We start from the raw sequence: 22,897 nt of genomic DNA on the forward strand, positions 1-22,897 counted from the left end.
GTTGTTCGTCATCTGGATACGTAGTTTTTGTATTGCTTCTTATGGAGACCGGAACCAGAAAACAGGCAATCAAAATTATCATGGTGGTTATCTAACAAATATATCTTCATATTTTTCAGCCTTTTGATGATATTCAAATTATATTTCAATATTTATGTGTTTGCTTTAAAATGGCCAAAATGGGTTTTCTGAAACCTCTTTTGTTTTTAGAAAAAAGTTTGGCGTTAGCATGCTAAGCTAACAACACAATAAGCATACAAATACATAGCAAACAAAACGATTGGGAAACAGTAAAATTTTATTTGATTGAATTATTTTTGATCAATACTTTTTGGTATTTAATTAATCATACATTTATTTATAATCACAATCCACTAATTTTGTCCGCCATCTAGGATGGATTGTTTTTCACTTGTCATAATTGATTTTGGATGGCCAAAGGATTCATGCAATTCTGCTTAAAAATTTGATTAAAAAAAAAAAAAAGAAAAAAAAAGAAAGATATCTTAGAAGGTAGCATAATTATGTTGCCTACTTTTTGGAACAGCATTTGTGTTGGGAGCAAGGGTTAAATTGGGGTGGAATGGTGAAGAAACAAAATTAGTCCAGTTGGTGTCACATCGAAATCTATTCTGCTACATTTGCTTAGAGCGTCACTGTTTTAAGTGTGCATGCGCTCCGCTGCCCACTTAAAGGAGTTCAACCAATGGGAAGAAATGTGTAGCAAGACATCCCCCAATCTCGGTCACCAACCCCCATCTCTTGGGGTTCCGCCACCTTGCAAACTCCTATTTAACCACTGGATGGGAGCACAACTATGATGCCTAAAACTGCTGCTTACATAGGCAGCTCATTAAGTTTAGAAATAAAGTCAAGGACTGACTGCCAACATCTCACCTTAAACTTGTGCTCGTAGCTTTCAAGTGCCTCCATCACCATACACACAGCCTCCATGGAGCGCTCCAGACGCCCGTCCACACCGTTAAAGCGATACATGCTGCCAGAGACGTCTGCTAGCAGACGTAAACGCTTAGGCTTCTGCTGAGGAGAGCCAAGCTGCAGCCAGACCAAAAGAAAAATACATACAGTAAGTCATCCACACATGCATGGGACCAGGCTGTATTGTAACATATATTTCATTACGAAAATCATTTTAATACATTTACAGTGTGGTTCTCTTAATTGCAGCCTTGTACGTGCCCAGGCTCCTCTTCTGAAGGGTTTTAAAGAGAAATGTTTTAAGTGAGGTTTCTAATGGCTTATACAGGATCCACATAATGTACTGAGGCACCACTTTAAGAAGTCAGCAAAGCTCTTACAGTCAATCCAGAAAGCAGACTTTTAAGGGATAATGGGAAAACAGTAAATATAAAGTGCCCCTCTTTCCCTGCTATCTGCTATACTGCCATTCAACTGATGCAAGCAGTAAGATTACTTTAAGAAACAACTGGAACAGAGGCCCTGTTTACACCTGGTATTAAGATGCATTTAGAGCAATCTGCTTGAAGTAGGGCAATGCTAAAGACAGGTGTAAAAGGGTCCAAAACGTTTAAAGATTTGTCCACTTTTACTACATTCGGAGGTGGTCGAATGTGCTTGAAAATGACCACATAGGGCTCGTAGTGTAAACGCTCATTTCGTAGTGTGAACACGCCACCTACTCACCTGTCATTCTAAAACAAAGGTTTTAAACTTTGTCAGGTATGTGTGGTTTTGAGAGGAAATAAAATCCTGACTGGAAAACTTCAAAGAGTGCATACATGCACAAGATCATCTTCATTGTGTCTAATATCAGCATGCAGTGACACAGATGAGAAGCACACACATCTGAAACTCAGTTAATGCAGGTACTCCACTACAGTAACTGAGAAGTCTGCTTTAAATGTCATGTTAGTACTTATTAAATGCACGTATGATTGGAAGAAACAGTGCACCGTTGTCTTTGTGCATTCTTTTTGTTCTTTTTTACACTTTATTATTATGCAATAATACACTGACATAGTGATTGATGTATGTCTTCAATAATTCAGAAACCCTTCCCTCAAAATCTGAACACAAGTGATCAAAAGTGATGCATTTATGACCAGGTGTAAATGGTGGCGTGTCTCATCTGAACACTTCGTCTGAAACAGGGACAGAGAGAAAAGAAGTAAAAAAAAAAAGCATGCCAGTTTGATGGAGAATGACTAAAAATAGTCCATCTGACATTATGTGCGCTATTTTCCTATATATTAAGGCTAGTGAAGCCATATTATAGCTTTGTGAGAAAAACAGACCAAAATGTAATCGTTATTCACTCTCATATGATTTATAAATAACTGAAATCAAATATGGCAGCTATGTCAATAACATCAAACCTCACTGGTTTTCATCGCATCTCGTGACCAAACTTCATGTCGCAAGAACCAATAAGATTGGAGGTCATTGACCTAGCTGCCATATTTAATTTAGGTGGTTGTGGCGTGGGTGGGCGTGGTCATGTGTCTGTCTGCGGAAGAGGGAGAGCGGTAAGGATCGTCACCTGGGTTATGATTACTCTAACACCTGTCTCTGATTATAGTGATGGCAGAGGGAGACCTGAAAAGGCACGCCAGGGCATCAGAGCAGGGAGAGAGAGCACCAGGGACGAGCACGAAGCAGAGCTACACAATTGTCCCTTTTTTTAGTTAGCTATAAGATGTGACTTTATATGAAAATAAAGAAACTGACCTTAACGGTTCGCTGTCTCCTGACTCCTCCATTGCCCACGAACCTAGAGATTTCACAGTCCCAACCCAGGTGACGACCCTTACCGCTCTCCCTCTCCCGCAAACTGACACATGATCACGCACCTCCATGACACAGTGGTTTATTAATTATTTAATCTGAAAGTGAATAAGGACTTAATTTTTGTTTATTTCATTATATAAAGTGACTGTACTGCCTCAGAAGACTTGGAATATATACAGTCGGGAAGATATAGATACGCGTTGACGACTGTATCTATATAGTGCATCATATTGAGTCATATCGACAACTTTTACTGTAGTTTTATTTTAATTATTTTCTTTTTCTTTTTTGGAGATTGACAGACCAGAGTCACACTTGCATTATGGCAAAACAAAAAACACAGAAGACTTTTTAAAAAATTCCCCTTTTGTGTTCCATGGAAGATTAATGGAAGTCAAATGGGTTTGGAGTGACATTAAGGTGAGTAATAAAATGACAAAATTGTCATTTTTGGGTCAACTATTCCATCAGGCATACACCTTTAGATCAAAATGTTTTGATAATGAAAATAATAAGAAACATAAGTCAAGTGTGGCCAATTTTTGGGTAATGTATGAATAAGAATGTCAAGGTACTGCCACGGTACATGTCCAAATGAAAGGCATTATTATGATGGTATGAAACCATGTTTAATTAACAGAGCAATAAATAGAAAGCTTTAGATACCAGATACCACAAGATATGTTCAAATTACATAAATCAGTTCAAATGCAGTCGATATCATTTTAAATTTGAACATTTCTTTGAACTTTGTGCACTGTGGTGAGTGTTTCTCTCCCACCTCAGGTTCCAGCTCTCCTCTGCGCTTATAAATAGCTTTCTCTCCTGTCAGACCGTCAATGATCTTTGCATCATCCAGTTCACCAAGAGCCTGATTCCTCAGCCACTGTCTCTCCTTCCCTTTAGCCTGAAAAACAAAAGACAATTCACATCATATACTATTGCAGAGCAATCATTCGCAATAGTGACGTTCAGAACCAAGAAGTTTCACATACAGTTGTGCTCAAAAGTTTGCATACCCTTGGAGAACTGGTAATATATGTACCATTTTTCAAGAAAACATGAGTGAGCAGGCAAAACACATTTCTTTGGTTTCTTATGGGATTCATATTCAACTGTAGGTTATAACAGAATGGCACAATCATAAAACAAAACATGGCAACAAAGAAAAAAATGAAATGACCCCTGTTCAAAAGTCTGCATACCCTTAGTTCATAATACTGTGTATTGCCCCCTTTAGCATCAATGACAGCGTGCAGTCTTTTGTAATAGTTGTCTATGAGGCCCCAAATTCTTGCAGGTGAATTTGCATGTGAATATAGCAGCCCATTCGTCTTGGCAAAATGCCTCCAGGTCACGCAAAGTCTTTGGTCGTCTTGCATGATCCGCACGTTTGAGATCTCCTCAGTGTGGCTTGATGATATTAAGGTCAGGAGACTGTGATGGCCACTCCAGAACCTTCACCTTTTTCTGCTGTAACCACTGGAGGGTCAACTTGGCCTTGTGCTTAGGGTTACTGTCATGCTGGAAAGTCCAAGAGTGTCCCATGTGCAGCTTTCATGCAGAAGAATGCAAATTGTCTGCCAGTATTTTATGATAACATGCTGCATTCATCCTGCCATCAATTTTCACCCCCCCCCCAAAAAACATCAATGAGCCAACAACATGCTTCACAGTGGGGATGGTATTCTTTTCACTATAGGCCTTGTTGACCCCTCTCCAAACATAGCACTTATGGTTGTGACCATAAAGCTCTATTTTGGTCTCATCACTCCAAATTACAGTGTGCCAGAAGCTGTAAGGTGTGTGAAGGTGTTGTCAGGCATATTGTAACTGGGCTTTTTTGTGGCATTGGTGCAGTAAAGGCTTCTTTCTGGCAACTCGACCATGCAGCTAATTTATTAACTTTATTCAAGTATCGTCGTATTGTGCTCCTTGAAACAACCACACCATCTTTTACCAGAGCAGCCTGTATTTCTCCTGAGGTTACCTGTGGGTTTTTCTTTGTATCCCGCACAATTCTTCTGGCAGTTGTGGCTGAAATCTTTCTTGGTCTACCTGACCTTGGCTTGGTATCAAGAGATCCCTGAATTTTCCACTTCTTAATAAGTGACTGAACAGTACTGACTGGCATTTTCAAGGCTTTGGATATCTTTTTATATCCTTTTCCATCTTTATAAAGTTCCATTACCTTGTTACGCAGGTCTTTTGACAGTTCTTTTCTGCTTCCCATGGCTCAGTATCTAGCCTGCTCAGTGCATCCATGTGAGAGCTAACATACTCATTAACTATTTATACACAGACACTAATTGCAATTTAAAAAGCCACAGGTGTGGGAAATTAACCTTTAATTGCCATTTAAACCTGTGTGTGTCACCTTGTGTGTCACCTTGTGTGTCTGTAACAAGGCCAAACATTCAAGGGTATGTAAACTTTTGATCAGGGCCATTTGGGTGATTTCTGTTATCATTATGATTTAAAAAGGAGCCAAACAACTGTGTGATAATAAATGGCTTCATATGATCACTATACTTAAATAAAAGACAGTTTTTTGCATGATCAGTCATATTTTCAAAATCAGTGCCAACATTTCTGCCAGGGTATGCAAACTTTTAATGTACAACTGTACATTAGGTGTGGGCACTATGACCAAAAGTCAAAGTCATTTTATATCACGGTAACTGTACATCTCACAATATACAGGTGCATCTCAATAAATTAGAATGTCGTGGAAAAGTTCATTTATTTCAGTAATTCAAATCAAATTGTGAAACTCGTGTATTAAATAAATTCAATGCACACAGACTGAAGTAGTTTAAGTCTTTGGTTCTTTTAATTGTGACGATTTTGGCTCACATTTGAGTTGAATCCATGTAATCTGTTACTACCCAGCACTGATTATCGCATATTTTGGAAAACAAAAATGTTTCAACTGAAAATTAATTTGACCAAAAATGTATTAGTGTGGCCATGGCCAAAGTTTTGACAACTTATTTTAACTTCCAAAGTATTATTTACAGGTAGTGTCTTTATGCTGTCAAAAGTATGTATTTTCTAAAGTCAGTTTTCTTATTTAGGTCAACTATTGTCATGGCAGAACAACAGTTTCTAAGAATATTGTTTAGCAAATCTTATGATTATAGGTGGTTTAACACATCTGGTTTAATGGCATAGACTTGTGAAAGTAACTCTGTCGCCTGATGTTTGTTACCACCACAGTAATGCAAGAACACAAATTACGTATTTACAACGAGACCCATGCTTGAAATGCACTGTCCAAGCATTTATGTCTGCGTTTGCGTACTTGCGTATTTTCTGGCCCAAGGATTTTTAAACCCCAGGACGCTAAGTATGAACATTATTATTAGTGTTGCCCCACTCATACATGTCCTTGAGCTATCATAATCCCAAACAGCATGTTGATTCACAGTCTTTATTTCACTGGGTATAAATAAGTGTAGACATCGCAAACTCCAGGAAGTTGACCTGCTGCAAACGCTTATCTTTAAGTGTGTGAATCTGCATGTGTAAAACATGTTTGTAGAAAACCATATGCCATCATGAGCAGTTATTACAGAGCAAAGGCATGGGTCCAAATTTGCTGTTTTGCACTCTTCTTTGCAGCTCTCATATACATTCTTTTGAAGACTGAGGAGCTGTTGTTGTTTGTGTTTTTCCGCATGTCTTAAAACATAATTTGGTAGGAGGGGGAAAGGATAGAGTGTTTGTAATGCTGTGGAGTCAGACACCACACTGAAAATCTGGGATGTTTTAAATTTAAACCTGGAAATGCAGAGAAAGTTGAAAAATTTAAAACAGTTGAAAAAATGTTTATGACTTAGATTCTAAGATTCTTCAAGACTCATTTTTGGGTCACTAATCAAATGTAGGCAAATTTGTGACTGTAGCCGGGTTTCCATCCAAGTTATGAATTCAATTTATATGAAAAATTGGAATATCGCCAAAACAATTTGCTAATAAAGTGTTCTATCTCGTGTTCAAGAGAACAATATTGTCACTTTGGCACAAAATGGAAGTTGTAGCCATTGGGGAAGCCACTGTGGCTCTTTTGGTCACTGTTATAAATTACTTTCAGTTTACAGCGCACAGACAAAATGCTCTAACTGCTTGCGATTGGCAGCAGATGCCTTGTATCTAGGAATGAAACTGATGTTAACTGTAGCCAATAATTTTGGCTCCAGCATTTCTGAATGACCACAGCAACATCTGAGATGTTATGTAAGGAATAATTGACTCCGGCCTGTTGAATTACTGAAAAATAATGGGTGTGCTCAGGTGGAACTCAGGTGTGCATTATTTTTCAATAATTCATCGGGACGGAGTCATTAAGCTATTAAGCTTATACCACGGTTACCACACCTTACAACATTGTTCATGGATAATAATTACACACCTCAGAACGTCTGTCAACCAATCAGACTCAAGCATTCAACAGCCCCGTGGTATAAGCGATGATGCTAGTCCAGTTATGAGTGAAATATTCAGTCACATGGCTTGTTGAGGCAAAGTCACGTGACTTTTTTTGGGAATCTTGGAATTCATTTGGTAAATTTATGTCATAGTTTCTGTGTGGCTTCTTATCAAACAAAACATTTATCCACCTCAAGTGAGTGTGTACGTTTTTATGCGCATTTTAGTAATTTTTTTCGCATCTTGGTGTTCCATCCAGAATTTTGTATGTGATAATCCAAAATTTGCATACATTTTTGGGGAAATTGGAAACCCAGTTACTGACCACGTTAACTACTTTGTATACAGAAGGTCAGGATTTCTTGCTTTTATTAAAGCACACAAGATGCTCTTTGAAAATTCTCAAATAATGCTGGATAACATGGATCATCACACTGCACACTGAGAGTATTTCTATTCAGTAAAAATATCAAAAACATGCTTACAACAAGAAAACATTTCTTGAGGAGCAGAATGGCATTAAGTTACTAAGTCTTGTTTTCAGAGAAATCTCACAAAATTTAGTGGGGTTTATGCTTAAAACAAGAAAAACAAAACTAGCAAATGGATTAAGAAATATTTCCTTTTTCACCTTTGAATCATAGGGCCTATTTACACTTGGTCACTTGATGCATTTTTACTGATAGGATTGCTATCCAATTGAAAAAGCGCATTTCATTTAAACTTGGCCACATCAATGTGTCTCCGCCAAATGGATATGAATCCGATCTTCAAATCCTGCGCTATATGCAAATAGAGTTAACTTCCAACATTATGCTTATGCCGGGCAGAAAATGTAAAAGATGTGATTTATGATTTGATTCCAAATGACTTTGAACAGTACGTGTGTTTCTGTTTGTGTGCGCTCTGTATATTTCCCACCCTCTGGGATTCTCGTAGGCAAGATGTGTCATGCGCATCAGCTGCACTCATTGCCAGTGTTTAGTTTCAGTTTCTTCAGCAATCTGCATCAAATAAATGAAGAAAATAAGTCCTGTCTTTCCTACAACGTGCATCCATGTCTTAATTAGTAGTTATTTATTGCACGACGCAAGCCCTATGCAAATACTCGGTTGCAGCTGTTATATTTCGCGTTTTCCCTATGCTGACGTAGCGCTGTTTGGGCAGAGTAAAGTTTACATATGTGTCTTGAATAGCCAGATGCATTTACACTTGACCAGTTTCATCTGGAATGCGTCTCAAACCACCTCCTGAAGTGGTTTGAGCGATCGGATTGCAATCCGTCTCTAATGCATTACGGAGGGCATTTACATTTGGTCTTTTCATGATCGGATAGCTATCCGATCTTTGAGAAAGCATGAAGTGGCCAAGTGTAAATACCCACATAGTTTTTTCTTGGTATAAGTATAAATGTTAGTAAATTTTATTAGATTTTTCTGAGAACAAGACAAAATATAATTTCACTTATCAAGTATATTTATCTCATTTTAAGAATGTTTGGATATTTTGACTGGAAAACAATAAAAAAATAACACTTTAAGTGATTTTTTTGGAGTCCATTCCAGCTCAAGTGCATGCTGTCATTAGAGCAAAAGGGGGACATGCTGTGCCAAATACCATTATTCATACTTTCACTCAAGTTTCTGATAATATATGTTAAAAATGTCTATTAAACTAGTAAAGAATGCAAAATAGAAGCATTTTCAGTTGTGGTTTCAGACTTTCGGACCACACTGTACGTGCCGACATCTTCACAGGAGCAAATGAGTAGGTGGTGGTCAATTTACTGGAAAAGGCCCAAGCAGAAAACACAGGCTCAGGTTGTTGCGGAGGTTAACTTCTTCTCAGGACACAACCGGTTCAGAACGATGCCAATGTGTTCATCTAGATCACACACATGCCACTGGAGCCGGCAACTCTCTTTATAATGCCACTGTAGATGAAAACAGAGAGTACTGCTTTAGAGTACTGGACTATGAATGAGAGAATGAAGGGATGATCCTTGTCATCATTTTTTTTTCTACAAAAACACATCTGTCTTTGAGCAGAGCTCTTTGCAGAGGCTGCCAAAAAGGAACCTGATCCTCCGTTCGGCTGGAGCCAGCGCTCTGTTCACACAGTAAAGTGAATCCCCAAGAGAACACAGCTGAGAGAGGTCACAGATCTCAGATCAGAAGAAGCTGCCTCCACTTGTTCTGTTGAACGTGGATGGGGAAATGAAGCCGGTCTTCAATCAACTCTTTCTGAAAAAATCCACCCATGTTGCAGTGCTGTCCACCCATATCTAAACACAAAAGATCAGACGAGCTACCGGACATCCTTCTATACAGATTGACAAACCCTAGGGTCTATATCGACAGACCAATCAGAGGTCAGGGTGCGTAATAATAATAATAATAACAATGCACATGTTCTCTTGAAGTTACAGGAAGGCTCTCTCGTTAGTTGGCTGAGAAACTTAAGGAAAACAATTTGTGTGGTTGCATGCATGCCCATGTGTGCACGTGCAAAGCACGCCTCAAAATAGTTAACGGCTCAATGTTTACCTTGTGTAAATGACTAATGTTTACTTTATTTAAATTAGCAGGCTTTTAGACAATTACATTTTTCTGTGGGTGAGCCGACCAGGCACAATACAGAAACAGAAACCATGCAATCGACATTTGATGGTAACTTTATCGGTCCCTTGAGAACAGAGGACTCTTACCGCTACATAAATGAAAGAACAAACATCACGCATATACAACGGGACCCCACAATTTTTGTCTGCGTTGGGGTTGTGCCAGGGATGTAGTAATGTTTCATTTGTGAAAGAATCGGTCCTTTTGAACGAATATTTTAAGTGAACGTATCGTTATCATTCACTTCTATATACTGATTCATATTTCACATTCACTGACATCTCTTCCTTTCAAATCCACTGAGTTCTCTTTTAAAGTTCGAGACTGCTTTGATGGCTTTTTATGCCTGTAAATATTTACTATACCATTAGCCAATAGCATTCAAGTGCAGACTTTGAAAGACAATATCATTAGCTTCAGAATGAATTACCCTTCACTGAACCAGTCGAGTAAGTCATTTGAGTCTGAACGAGATGAGATGTCTCATTCATGAACAAACTGAATGTACTTGTCACCTCAGTAACCAGTAGCTCAGTGGTAAAATAACCTGGCTACCACCCCTGGAGTTCGCTAGTTCGAATCCCAGGGCGTGCTGAGTGACTCCAGCCAGGTCTCCTAAGCAAACAAATTGGCCCGGTTGCTAGGGAGGGTAGAGTCACATGGGGTAACCTCCTCATGGTCGCTATAATGTGGTTTTTTCTCGGTGGGGCGTGTGGTGAGTTGAACGTGGTTGCCGCGGTGGATGGCGTGAAGCCTCCACACACGCTATGTCTCCGTGGCAACGCGCTCAACAAGCCACATGATAAAATGCGCGGGCTGACGGTCTCAGACGCAGAGGCAGCTGGGATTCGTCCTCTGCCACCTGGAATGAGGCGAATCACTACACCACCACGAGGACTTAAAAAGCACATTGGGAATCGGGCATTCCAAATTGAGAGAAAAAGAAAGAAAAAGGAAAAAAAAGGGGTGAAGCTCTCTTAGTAGAACTGTAGACACGCAAATTTTAATAAAGTATAATTAGACTTGTTCCCGTGATGAATGACTCGGAACTTTTGGTTCAATGCAATGACTCATTCAAAATGTAAAAGACATTTACTGGCACAAAGGTGTAATTTGCAGAAATGGTCAATTAACTAATCAATGATCGAATATGAACAAGTCTTTTTGGTGAGCGGATTCAAAAGACTCAAGTCCCTAAGATTAATCGAAATCCCCACCACTGCAAGGAGGTCGACTAATCAACTGGTCATCCAACAACCCACTACACTGTATGATTAGGGAGGTTGACTAGTAAGAATTTTATAGTGGTGGTGCTTTAAAAGGGAGAGGCAATATATTGGAGAGCATTTTTACATGTTGAATACGTGCTGTGCAAAAATGGTATATAGCAGTGACTTACAGAAACTTTAAGCTTCTCTGTATTGCCTGCACTCGACTCCAGTACCTAAAATTCACTGCCAGGAGATGGATGACATGAGCTCCTCTGTCTTCACTATCATTAGTAGTCGCTCGCAAATGTCACTCATCATTTGAATACATTTACATTTTACATTTACATTTATTCATTTGGCAGACGCTTTTATCCAAAGCAACTTACAAGAGAGGAAAATATAAGCGAATCATCTTAGGAGACAGTGGTATGAAAAGTGCTGTATTACAAAGTATCACTAGCATCATAATAGTATTCAAAATAGAATAAAGTGCAACAGAAATTTTTTTTTTTTTGGTTAAGTGCTCATGGAAAAGATGTGTTTTTAGTCATTTTTTTGAAGACAGAGAGTGAGTCAGCTTCACGGATGGAGTTGGGAAGGTCGTTCCACCAACGTGGTATGATGAAGCTGAAAGTCTGGGAAAGTGTTTTGGTGCCTCTTTGTGTTGGTACAACAAGGCGACGTTCCTTTGCCGACCGCAGACTTCTAGTGGGCGTGTAGCTCTACATAAATTATTTTAGGTATGCTGGAGCAGACCCAGTAACTGTTCTGTATGCCAGCATCAGAGCCTTGAATTTGATATGTGCATCAACCGATAGCCAGTGGAGAGAGACAAGGAGTGGTGTAACATGTGCTCTCTTTGGTTCATTAAAGACCAGACATGCTGCTGCATTCTGGATCATTTGGAGGGGTCTAGTTGCACATGCAGGGAGGCCTGCAATGAGAGTGTTACAGTAGTCCAGTCTAGTTATGACAAGTGACTGGACAAGCAGTTGTGTGGCATGTTCAGAGAGGAAGAGTCTTATCTTCCTGATATTGTAGAGTGTAAATCTACATGATCTTGCGGTCTTTGAGATGTGGTCTGTGAAATTTAGTCTGTTTTTTTCTGATCTTTGAACTGGGGGTTGCAGCAACTAGTCGATTAATTCTATATCATTCTATACAATGCTAGCAAAAGATGCTAGCATTGATGAGTTCATTTGGACTGTTCCCATACAAGGCAATATTCTTGCTCAATAACTTCTCAGAGAGAGTTTTTTTTTTTTTTTTTTTTTTGTGCTGACTATTACTCGGTGTTAAATAAAGTAAAAATTTTCTCAACTTTGTCCCATCGCTCGCCACGGCGATCTCTGTCACCAACGGTCACTACAGCTCGTGCCACCGGAAGTCACTCTGCTCTCATTGAAATTAATGGGATTGTGTCGCTTTGTCGGCGTGATGTTTCCGGTGGTGTGAACAGGGTTTAACCGAGTAATAGTCAGCACAAAAACAAAACAAAAAAACTCCCTCTGAGAAGTTATTGAGCAAGAATATTGCCTTGTATGGGAACAGTCCAAATGAACTCATCAATGCTAGCGTCTTTTGCTAGTATTGTATAGAACGATATAGAATAAATCGACTAGTTGCTGCAACCCCTAGTTCAAAGATCAGAAAAATACAATGTCTTCAGCCACTAAAGGAATAGTTCATCCAAAAATGAAAATGTTGAAATTACTTGTTGTGAGAAATTGCATTGTATTTAGCGTTAAACAGTGCAAGTGAACGTGCCACTGTAAATAAGCTTCTTTAATAGCACTCATGAACATGTAATGGATGGCAAGATTTCACTGAAAAATTACATCGTTTGCCTTCAGAAAGAATATGAAATATGGTACACGAGTCATATGGACAACTTTTATGATCCTTTTGGGTGTTTATTGAAGCTTTAAAGTGAGTCCTTATCAACTGCAATTGTATTGAAAAGACAGACCGGAATCTTCATTAAACCATCTCCCTTTTTCTGCTCCGCATAAGAAAGAAAGTCATACGGGTTTGGAACGAAATAAGGGTACAGCCAATCCCATGCTAGCTGATTTTTCCAGTGATTTTCAGGTGTGAGCTTTATTAACATAATCGCCAGCCAGGCAGTGGGAGATGAAGTGCACAATAGAGTCTTTCAGTGGGAGGTCTTTAATCACTTGACCATCGGGACTCCCTGCTGAGTTAATGGTTCCAGCAAAGGAAAAGTACATTAAAACTGTTTGAAAAAATAATTCTGTCAATGAGGCGGGCTCTTGTCTTCTGGTCAAGTGACCAATGAGCTTCTTTTACTGAAGAGCTGACAAGTCGTAAAGATGATCTGAACGTTTTCATCACACTCAGCTTCATATCATCACAAACGCCGATTGAAATCCATAGTGATTCTGTCACCAAACGTTTTTCCAAGGTTTTTCTCTTACACTATAAATGAAATCAGAAAGCAGAGATACAACTGTATGTTTTTATTGAACATAATTTCTTCACCCACTGAAAGCTGCATATGGACAAACGCGTCCTACGGCAAGCCTCAAAGGGATAAATACGCAATCACGCACTTTCACAAGGTAAAGTTACTCCATGAATCACATCTAAATCACTCTATTACAATTGTTTATGCTCACGTGGTACTCCTGTTGTTATTTTGGCGAGCTTCACGTGACAGGGAATCAGAGAGAGAGAGTTGTGGTATGTTTGTCACCCCTCCACAACTCTTAATCGGCAAGTGTATATACCTCCGCCTGAAGAGAGCGAGATCTCAGCAAAACAGTCTGCATATGTGACACTCGGCAAAAAAATCAAGTGGTTTAGAGTCAGCTAGTGTGAAGCCGGCTTAAGTAAATTATGACAGAATTTACATTTTTGGGTGACCTACACCTTTAACACTCCTGGAATGGGATAAATGTTTACCTGCAGGCTGTCCAAAATGATGCGGAGTGACTGGACTTGTCGTCTGACCGCTCCTGAGAAACGGTCATATATGGAAGCATCATACTCACTCATCTCAATCTCCTTGAGCCTGTAAACAAAACACACAACATTAGAAAAACACAATTTGCAGCATTTACAATCACAAAAGCATAATAACGTATAATCCACATGTAGCACTAGTGGTGTTTGTTAAGGCAATCAATATTATTATTGCTCATAGATAGGGTTAGGGATTTGAACAAAACCCAATAATTTGGCATGTAACTCGTAACTCCTAACGCACAGTTAGTTCTATGGACATGAATGATAGCTCAAATCATGCTGCTGGTTGAAAAGAGGTATGCTTTTCTAAGCAGTCAGAGTTAAAATTTAAAGAAAGAAGATTCTGTACCATATCTAGGAACCAGAATGCCATAAAGACTTGGTGGTGGGCTTTTGACTCTTTTGACCAGTGAGAAACCACCTTGCAACCTAGAAACCACCAGAACACGCTAGCATCACAACAGTGAGTTTTTACATTTACAAAATGTAAAAATCTAGTTTCATATATATTCCTGCCTTGCAAAGGTAAACCATGTAAACAATATTACGTAAGTCTTAAAGGAAGGTTCTGGAGTTTGACCTCAAGATTTCTTTTAAAGAAGGATTTGAAACAACACTGAATCAACACAGTTTAGTTACACGTTAAGTGCATCTGTCAAGTGAGACAATGGTGCACACTTGAGCGTAGGAGGAGCTGGATAAACATTGCTCTACAGGCAAGTCCCTACAGCTCCATGACCAGCACCAGCACACATGCAATCCCAGGTGCTCAAACCCGAGTCAATTGGTGTATGAGGGATGGGAAGCTAGAGGTCTGGTGTTCTCTGCTTCAAATAGTAACCAGGTAAATCTCATGATAGCATGTCCATTTTTACTCCAAAATCAACTGAAAAACAAAATAATACAATATTTTGCATAAAGAAAATGAATTTTTAAGGAACTGAAAGGTGCCAATAGTTGCTTTGTGGAACTATCAGTTATCTGCAAAAATCTATGCCGATAGTTGTCGATAGTTTTTTTTTTTTAAATAATAATTATTCCTCTGTGTTCCTCTGAGGCTGGCGCTGGAGGAATCTACAGTTAGAGTGGCTTGGCTCTACAGCATAACAGCAGTCCTTTGAGGTGAAATAAAAACAATCACTGACACCTCATGGGGATTTGCTGTATATAAATCTTTCATTATTGACAATATTAATTCAGATTTTTATCCTCACTTCAACGCATATTGTGTTATTTTGATTAGATAATCAAGTATTCTAAATCGAAGCGAGGGCATGTACAGAAGAATGTGACTATATGGAAACGTGCCCCGTCAGCACATACATTATGTCTCCAACTTCATATCTTGTGAATAATAATAAACTTTATTCCTCATTAAACCTCATCCGGTGAAATATACTAATTGTACAAAACCCTTCACCTGATGAATATATAGGCTATTAAAAGCTTAATTTGGCAAATTCTTAGATACAGAGCACTGTAATGGAGCTTAATAGTAAAAGTCTCGGTCATTTCAAAATAAGAGTCTGCTCTGAATGTTATAGTTTTTTTTATAGCATTTTTATAATAGTACAGCCTTGTTTATAGTTAAAAGTCCCTCATTATGCACTATCTCTTAACTTTTTTGTGTGTTTATTATTGGGATTTTGGTTGAACAATAAACTGCATCTGGGATTTCATTCATTTTGGCTCTTGTAGCCCCTATATCTGTGCCCGTCATAGTAAGAAAATACAACTTTAAATGTTTTATTTTTTTTTACATTCTATAAATCTATTTCAAAACTATCGGCCGATTAATCAGTTTTCTGTCTTTTCCCACCACCTTAGTTATCGGTATCGGCATAATTCACTATCGGTCAACCTCTATTCGGAACAACAAAATTTTTTGCATTGTGACATTAAAGCGTGCAACTTTTTCAATGTTATAATACAGTACTTTCTCCTATCCCAGTTTAATATGCACAGACAACTTTAAGTTCATTTTGTAGGTTGTAGATTGTAGATCATTTGTAGATTGAAAACTGTAAGCATTGTGGCTCTGTGCCACTATAAAAACCACCAAACACATCAACACTGACTCAACCAGTGGCGTGAGTTTGGGGCGGGAATGGTGCAAGTTTGTTCGATCAACGGTAGACAGAGGAAGTATTCAGGAATACCATGTTTATTTTTGCAATTTTGCTTGGTGGCGCAGAAATTATACACATACGCTTCAGCTTTAATTTCATGACACTTCAGCTTTTTATGTTTTAATAGAGCCACAGAATTACAATTGGGTAATGAACCTACACATGTTTTACTAGTTGTTTCTGCATATAAAGCTGGGTTAAAAAAAGTATTTTAACATAAAAAAATACACATCACCTTCACGCAGAATAAAATTTCTGCTTAGCTTTTCTTTTTATTTTGGGGTTAAATATGAAACATAATAAAAAGAAATAAATATCAGACATGAGAGCAGACCAGACAGTGCGAGTGTGACGAGGAGGAGGGCGTGGCCGGGCCGTGATGATGCATGGCTGGCGCTGAATCAGCTGATCAGTGGGAGAGCGAGATAAAGGGGAGCCGGAGGCGCCAGTTCGAGAGAGAGAGAGAGAGAGAGAGAGACGCACGCGGCCGCGTTGCATGTGTGTCTGTGTTTGTTTATGTTTGTTTTATGTTGAGTTTATTATTAAACTTTATGTTGATTGTTCAGCCGGTTCCCGCATCCTCCTTGCCCATCCTTTACCTGTTACAGTGGTGCTGAAACGCGGGAGGGAGGAGAGATGCGCCGTCGCGGAGTCCTTGCCGCTGCCATCCTCCAGGGGAGCAGCTGCGGCCATCTGCCTGGGGCCGAAGGACTCGCTGCCATCCGCCGGGGGAGGAGCGTGCTGGTGTCCGCCAGAACGCAGAGGAGCGGTTGAGGACTGGGCGACAGCGCGTCCGGGAGCCGGCAAGCAAGTTCTTCTCTCTCTCTCTCTCTCTCTCTCTCTCTCTCTCTCTCTCTCTCTGTGTCTCTGTTCACCCTTTCGCTCTCCCCACGCCTCCTCCTCATCACAGTGATCTAAAGCTCTATCTCCATAAAACTATGACACATTGTTTCTTTTCAAAAGAAATTACCCTCATCCTTTCCAGTGCCACCTGGACCAAAAATGTCTGTAAACAGTAACAAAAAAGTACTGCTTTATGGTTTTTGCTACATCTGAAGGTGGAAAAGATCACCTAAAGTGTAAAAAGCACTCTCTTACTCATGATATTATCATTGCCTTTCCTCCTACTTTGCTTTTCTCTCTCTCTCTGACACACACGCTGTGGGTTTCCTGCTTGGCCTCTGAAGCTCACATTCTTTGCGCAGTGTTATTGGAGAGAGGACATACTGCTGCTATTTTCTCCTCAATTCCAAACTTGTCCACAGACTGGAGTGAGAAGTGGCCAGCGTGGCCATGCAGCAGCAGGAGAGGAGAGAGATATCGAGACAGAGAGAGTACATGGAAGCAAGTGTTCTGCTCCATTTGACTGAATAACACACTACTATGATCACGCTTTCACAACTTTAAAACACTAAGCATGACCAGTAAAAGTGTGAATCCTTGGGTAGAGAGCGAATTTGAAGTTTTTTTAACCTTAGGGTCTTCAGTGAACCTGGACCTCATTCCAACTCCTTTACCTCATTTATATTTTTGGAGTTATGTCCCCACTTCTTTAGTATTCCTCAAATAATGGCATGTGGTTTGTCTAAGTATGCAATGCACAAATTTGTGAATAAGGTAGACAAAATCCCACTTCCTGTGGAAACACCTGACATAACCCATCTTGACCAAGATTAAATTATTGCGAACATGACAGACAGCATGCAGAACAGAACAATGTGCAAACACAAAGGCCATCTGAGAGTGCAAGTTTTCAAGATAGGAAATGCTTTAAAGCAACAGAAGAATGCCCGCCATCAAACTATGGTTTGATTTAACCTCTAATCGTAAGTATTCAACTTCTGCAATAATTTAGCCTAAACTGTTTAATATAAAGACTACATTAAAACTTTGTAAAATCAGTTTTATTATTTTATCATTTAGGTGTGCAATCTATTTTTTAAGTTCTACTTTTTAGGAATTTTGTTTAAAGTTTGAAAATCACCCCTTCATTTACATTGATAGAATGTTCAGCATTCAAAACAATATAAAAGTGATGATCACGTCCACGTAATATTTGCATAATGAATTTGCATACTGAATTTTCTTACATCTATTTGCATACTGAATTGTGATCGGTCTTGTCTTCCTCGAACACATTTAACCATTTATAACCGCCTTGACGTTGTACAGCGACTATACTGCATGTCGATTCTTGTGTACAGCCAACAGAAAACAAGGCTGCCTTGCAAGTATTGATATTTCCTTCAGAAATTGCAAATCTAGTTTCTCCTTTAGACTCCTATATAAGTGTGGTAGCATGGAGAGTGTGCAAATATTGGACATGAAGCTTGATAGACAGAACAGAGGCCTCCATCATGATGATTAACTCTTATGCTGCTTCATAGGGCTCTGCATACACACACACAGCCTCATGAATCGTAGCAGTCATGATGTGCATATTTGAGATAGCTGGGCCTGTTGAAGACCTCTGTGGCTCTGTAGTGTCCATTGTGTAATCTTGAGCCTGCTGCTATTTTATGCACCATTTTATGTCTCTGTTCCAAAATCTAGTGAGCTGCCTTGCTTTCTACTACCTTTATTCTCACTGAAACGGAGCCTTATATGTTACTGATTTGGAACAGAGGCAGCAACTCTGTGAGTTAGGGATTTTGAAAATAGACCATTTCAAATTCAATTGAACTATGTTTTACATTTCTCTTGCTTTGTCATCTTGTATTAGTTTTTTTTAGTTTTTTAGTTTTTTTTTGAGCTTGTCGCAATACATTCTGGAATTCTCTGTGAAGAATACGTGCGATGCTGCCTTAGAATATTGCCAAAACAAGAAAGCATAATCATTTTTGAAACAGCCTTTGCACTGGAAGCGTGCCTATGATGACTAAAATGCTGCCTACATAGGGAGCCTACAAGGTTTTGGAACAAAACCTCTGCTTACAGACCTGTAACTGTCTTATTACACACACATATGTACACACACAGAGCTTTGACAAACACAGAGGGTTTTTAACGGGAGAGGGTCTTTTCTACAGTCAAGAGCTTCACTGTGAAATATCTGGAGTGATTAACAGTCATTCAGGGCACAGGGTAAAGGTCAGGCAGGGTCAAGTGTAGGTGTTTTGGAGAAATCTGTTTGAACTGAGGGTGGGTGAGAGTGAGTGATGAATGAGAGACAGACGGATGAGTGTACCTCTGCTTAAAAGCTTTCTCCGCCATCTCCCGTGACGCTCTCTTCACCTCGTCGGGCACGGCGTCTTTCTCTGCCTGGGAGATCTGGTAAACTTTGTGTCCAGCGTCTAGACGGTAGGGGCCTCCCTTCCCCCCAAGACCTGCCGTATCTCTGCCACCTACATGAACATAAAGGTAATTTGTTGAGATATTACCACCTAGATGATTTTGATTTTCTGATTTTAGAGAAATAGCCACAATGACATCTGTGTGCGTGGGGTATTTGTTCAATGAGACTTTAAAGGATGTTTTACCAGAAAAAAAGAAAATTCTGTCATCATTTACCTTCAAGTTGTTTCAAACTTGAATTACTTTTTCTTCCATGAAACAGAAAAGGAAATTTTAGGGACTGGCAGCCTCAGTCACCATTCACTTTCACTGCATTTCTTTGCCATACAATGAATGTGAATTGTGACAGGCTAATATTGTGCCTTAAACCTCTTTTTGTGTTGCATAGAAGAAATAAAGACTTAGGGGTAAAGAATGATATCTATCCCATGAACTAGCCCTTTAACTAAAGCATAATAATTAAGGGATCATGTAAATTTCATTAAAGAGGACATTTCTTCTAAAACTCATGCTCTGATTTAGATGGCTTGATTTGGAGTTAGAGATGGATTTACATTTACATTTAATCATTTAGCAGAAGTATTTATCTTAAGTGACTTACAAATGGACATCAGAAAAAAAAATCATACAAGTGTAAACAACATTAGCAGTTTTGCGATGACAAGTTTCAACAGTAGTTAAAGGAGTACAGAAGCAACAGCAGAAGTGCCAATGCAAAAACGTAGAGAAAAAACAGAACCAGAAGAGAATTTCTTTCTTTTTTTTTTTTTTTAAATAAAGTTGGATTTATTGGTGAATCTCATAAAAAAATAAAAAACATGTCCAGGTCAAATTTCAGCCAAAAAAAAATAAAAATAAAAAAAATATATATATATATATATTGAGAAGATATATCAAAAGATATTTTGCATTGAGATGAAGCCTATTTTTAGGAACACTGAACTTTTTTTATTTTTTATTCCCATTATTCTGTCTATCTTTGGTGATGCTCATTACTGTAATACAATGATTTTTTTTTTTTTATAATTATTTTTGTTTATTATTTAAATTAGTATAGTCAAATGCAGTACAACAAATACTACCATGATACATTTACATTACAATTTAATTAACATTATTTTCATTTTATATATATATATATATATATATATTTTATTTTATTTTTTATATATTTTTTTTGCATTATGTTAATGATAGTTGGCGAGGAAATATGCTTAATTAACATGCAAATAATACAATCTTAAAGGTCCTTATAAGCTTAATTTGATTTACTCCTTTCTGTTGATTTTGTGGTGAAACATAACTTCTTCTTAAAGTTCTTGTCACCTTATAACTTTGATGGAGTTGATTGTGCCATGATGCTATGGGGTGTAACGTACCTGTGCCCCCAGCCCACTGGTTCCCCCCTACATGAGGGGCATTTTTAGGGTCAATCTTGCCGTGTTTCGGGGAGCTGACGTCTAGCCCACTGTCCCTCTGAATGGTTATCTGAAACAAACACAACTGATGCTTACTACACCTCATACATATTTGACCTGAATTTACCTTCATCTTGTTCAATTAGTGGAATACACCCCTCGCTCTATCTAAAGCTGCCATTACTCTGCAAAGGAAACCACATCTAAAGTAGCTTACAGTTTATACAAAAAAACAGGTGTTTACCCGGACATTTTAATATGGCGTAAATGTACATACACTGGAATGACAATCACAGGAAACATTTTTGAATCTGCAAAAGCTGAATGTTTGTTTCTTGTGCTAAAAAAATACTTATAATAGAAAAGTTTGTTGACTGCCAACTTACAACTTTTTAAACAACAGAAATCAAGAAAGATGAGAAAAACTGCAATAAAGGCAAAATAAATGGATTGCCCAAAATAATACTTTTTTCTTAAACGTCACAGTTACCAGAGCAGATTTTTAAGAGTAGTCCATGTATGTTTTTTGTATGCACTGTATATTTACGTGTGTGTTTGTGTGTGTGAGAACACATTTTTAAATTAGTTTCTTCATCTCCAGGGAGCATTGTTTGAATTACAGTGGGGTTAGGCGGGTTTGACCTCTCAAATTAAGGCTTCAACCGCATCTAAGGAAGTTGGGGTGTTCTTAAAAAAACACATAAGAGAAACATTAATAAGGAACATTTTAACATTGTTGAATAATGTTTCAAATAGTGTTTTAGTAACCACACAAGTTAGATCACAAGGTAGTCAGATTGCATATTTTCAACTGCCAGTTTTTGATTTGATAGATATTTCAGTCATGACAACTCTCGAAAGATTTTGCATGTTAATGTGGATGTGACATATTGATAGGATATTGGTCTTGCAGACTAGATCTGCTAACACTGCTGCTGCTTTAGAGCAAGTACAGACACTTGCTACTGTTAGAACAAACACAGACATATAGATTTAGTATGTGGACATGCTGCTGCTGCAAAATTAGACAAACACAAAACATGCTGAATCAAGCATGTGTGGCATACTGCTGCACAAATAGACATACAAACAATCCCCATGTAGCAGATCTAGTCATCTGAAGCTGGGGTGGAGGAGGGTTTCAGAGAAAAAATTCTTGCAGCATGCTGCAGTGAAACCAGCTTATCTACAAAACTGATCAATTTAATTGTTAGACAAAGAGAGAGACACAAGTTGATTGGCTACCCCACTGCATAAGGACAAATAAGCTTACACCATGGGAGCCAATTTGCTTAACATGTCACATGTGAGCGAGCCAATTGGCTAACAGATAACAAGTTCTAAGAACCTATCAGCTTGCGCCACATAGAGTTACATGGCTGAACTTCAGTCATTTCTGTCATGAAAACTCTCAAAAGATTTAGCATGTTAATGTGGGTATGACATATTGATAATATTTTGGTCTTGGCACACTAGATCTGCTATACTGCTGCAGAGCAAGTATGGAGACTTGCTACTGCTAGAGAATACACAGTCATACAGAGTTAAGCATGCGGACATGCTACTTCTGCTGCATAATTAGTAAAAATGCTAGACATGCTGCATCGAGTATATATGACATGCTGCTGCACAAATAGACAATCCCCCAACAAAGCAGGGAAGCTGCACAAAACGCATAACACATAAACACAAAACACAACCCAACAAAGCAGATCTATCGCCAAGACTTGTGTACTGCTGCTGCCCCAAAGAGCCATGTGCACAGAGTGTATGCTAGCTAGGTGTGTCTATGCCCAATGGACAAATGCCATAATCCTAATGAACTAAATTTCTGTCTGCCTGGGCCTGCTTGACCGAATGGCTTAAACAACTAGTGACCTAACTCATAATGTATATCTGGACTAAAAAAAGCCCAGAGTTTATTTAACTAGTGACTTAGACTAGCTATGTGTGGATTTATTTAATCTAATGACCTAAGATAATGATGTGGGCCAGGCCAGATCTGGCTAAGTTTTACCTTGTTAAAAGATGCACTT

The 22,897-nt window shown here is 38.7% G+C and overlaps 1 protein-coding gene across 1 annotated transcript in view; it reads right to left on the bottom strand.

The window, feature by feature from the left end:
* LOC127447981 (von Willebrand factor A domain-containing protein 8-like) overlaps nt 1-22,897 on the bottom strand; it is a 134,200-nt gene that overhangs the window by 14,450 nt on the left and 96,853 nt on the right. The window contains exons 38-42 of the mRNA XM_051710256.1: nt 20,823-20,931; nt 19,337-19,493; nt 13,958-14,066; nt 3,551-3,676; nt 898-1,056 (exon numbers count right to left, since the gene is read on the bottom strand). Of these exons, the coding sequence (XP_051566216.1) occupies nt 898-1,056; nt 3,551-3,676; nt 13,958-14,066; nt 19,337-19,493; nt 20,823-20,931 (660 nt within the window). The remainder of the gene's footprint in view (nt 1-897; nt 1,057-3,550; nt 3,677-13,957; nt 14,067-19,336; nt 19,494-20,822; nt 20,932-22,897) is intronic.

This window comes from Myxocyprinus asiaticus, chromosome 11 (genome assembly GCF_019703515.2).
Source record: "Myxocyprinus asiaticus isolate MX2 ecotype Aquarium Trade chromosome 11, UBuf_Myxa_2, whole genome shotgun sequence".
NCBI classification, from domain to species: domain Eukaryota; kingdom Metazoa; phylum Chordata; class Actinopteri; order Cypriniformes; family Catostomidae; genus Myxocyprinus; species Myxocyprinus asiaticus.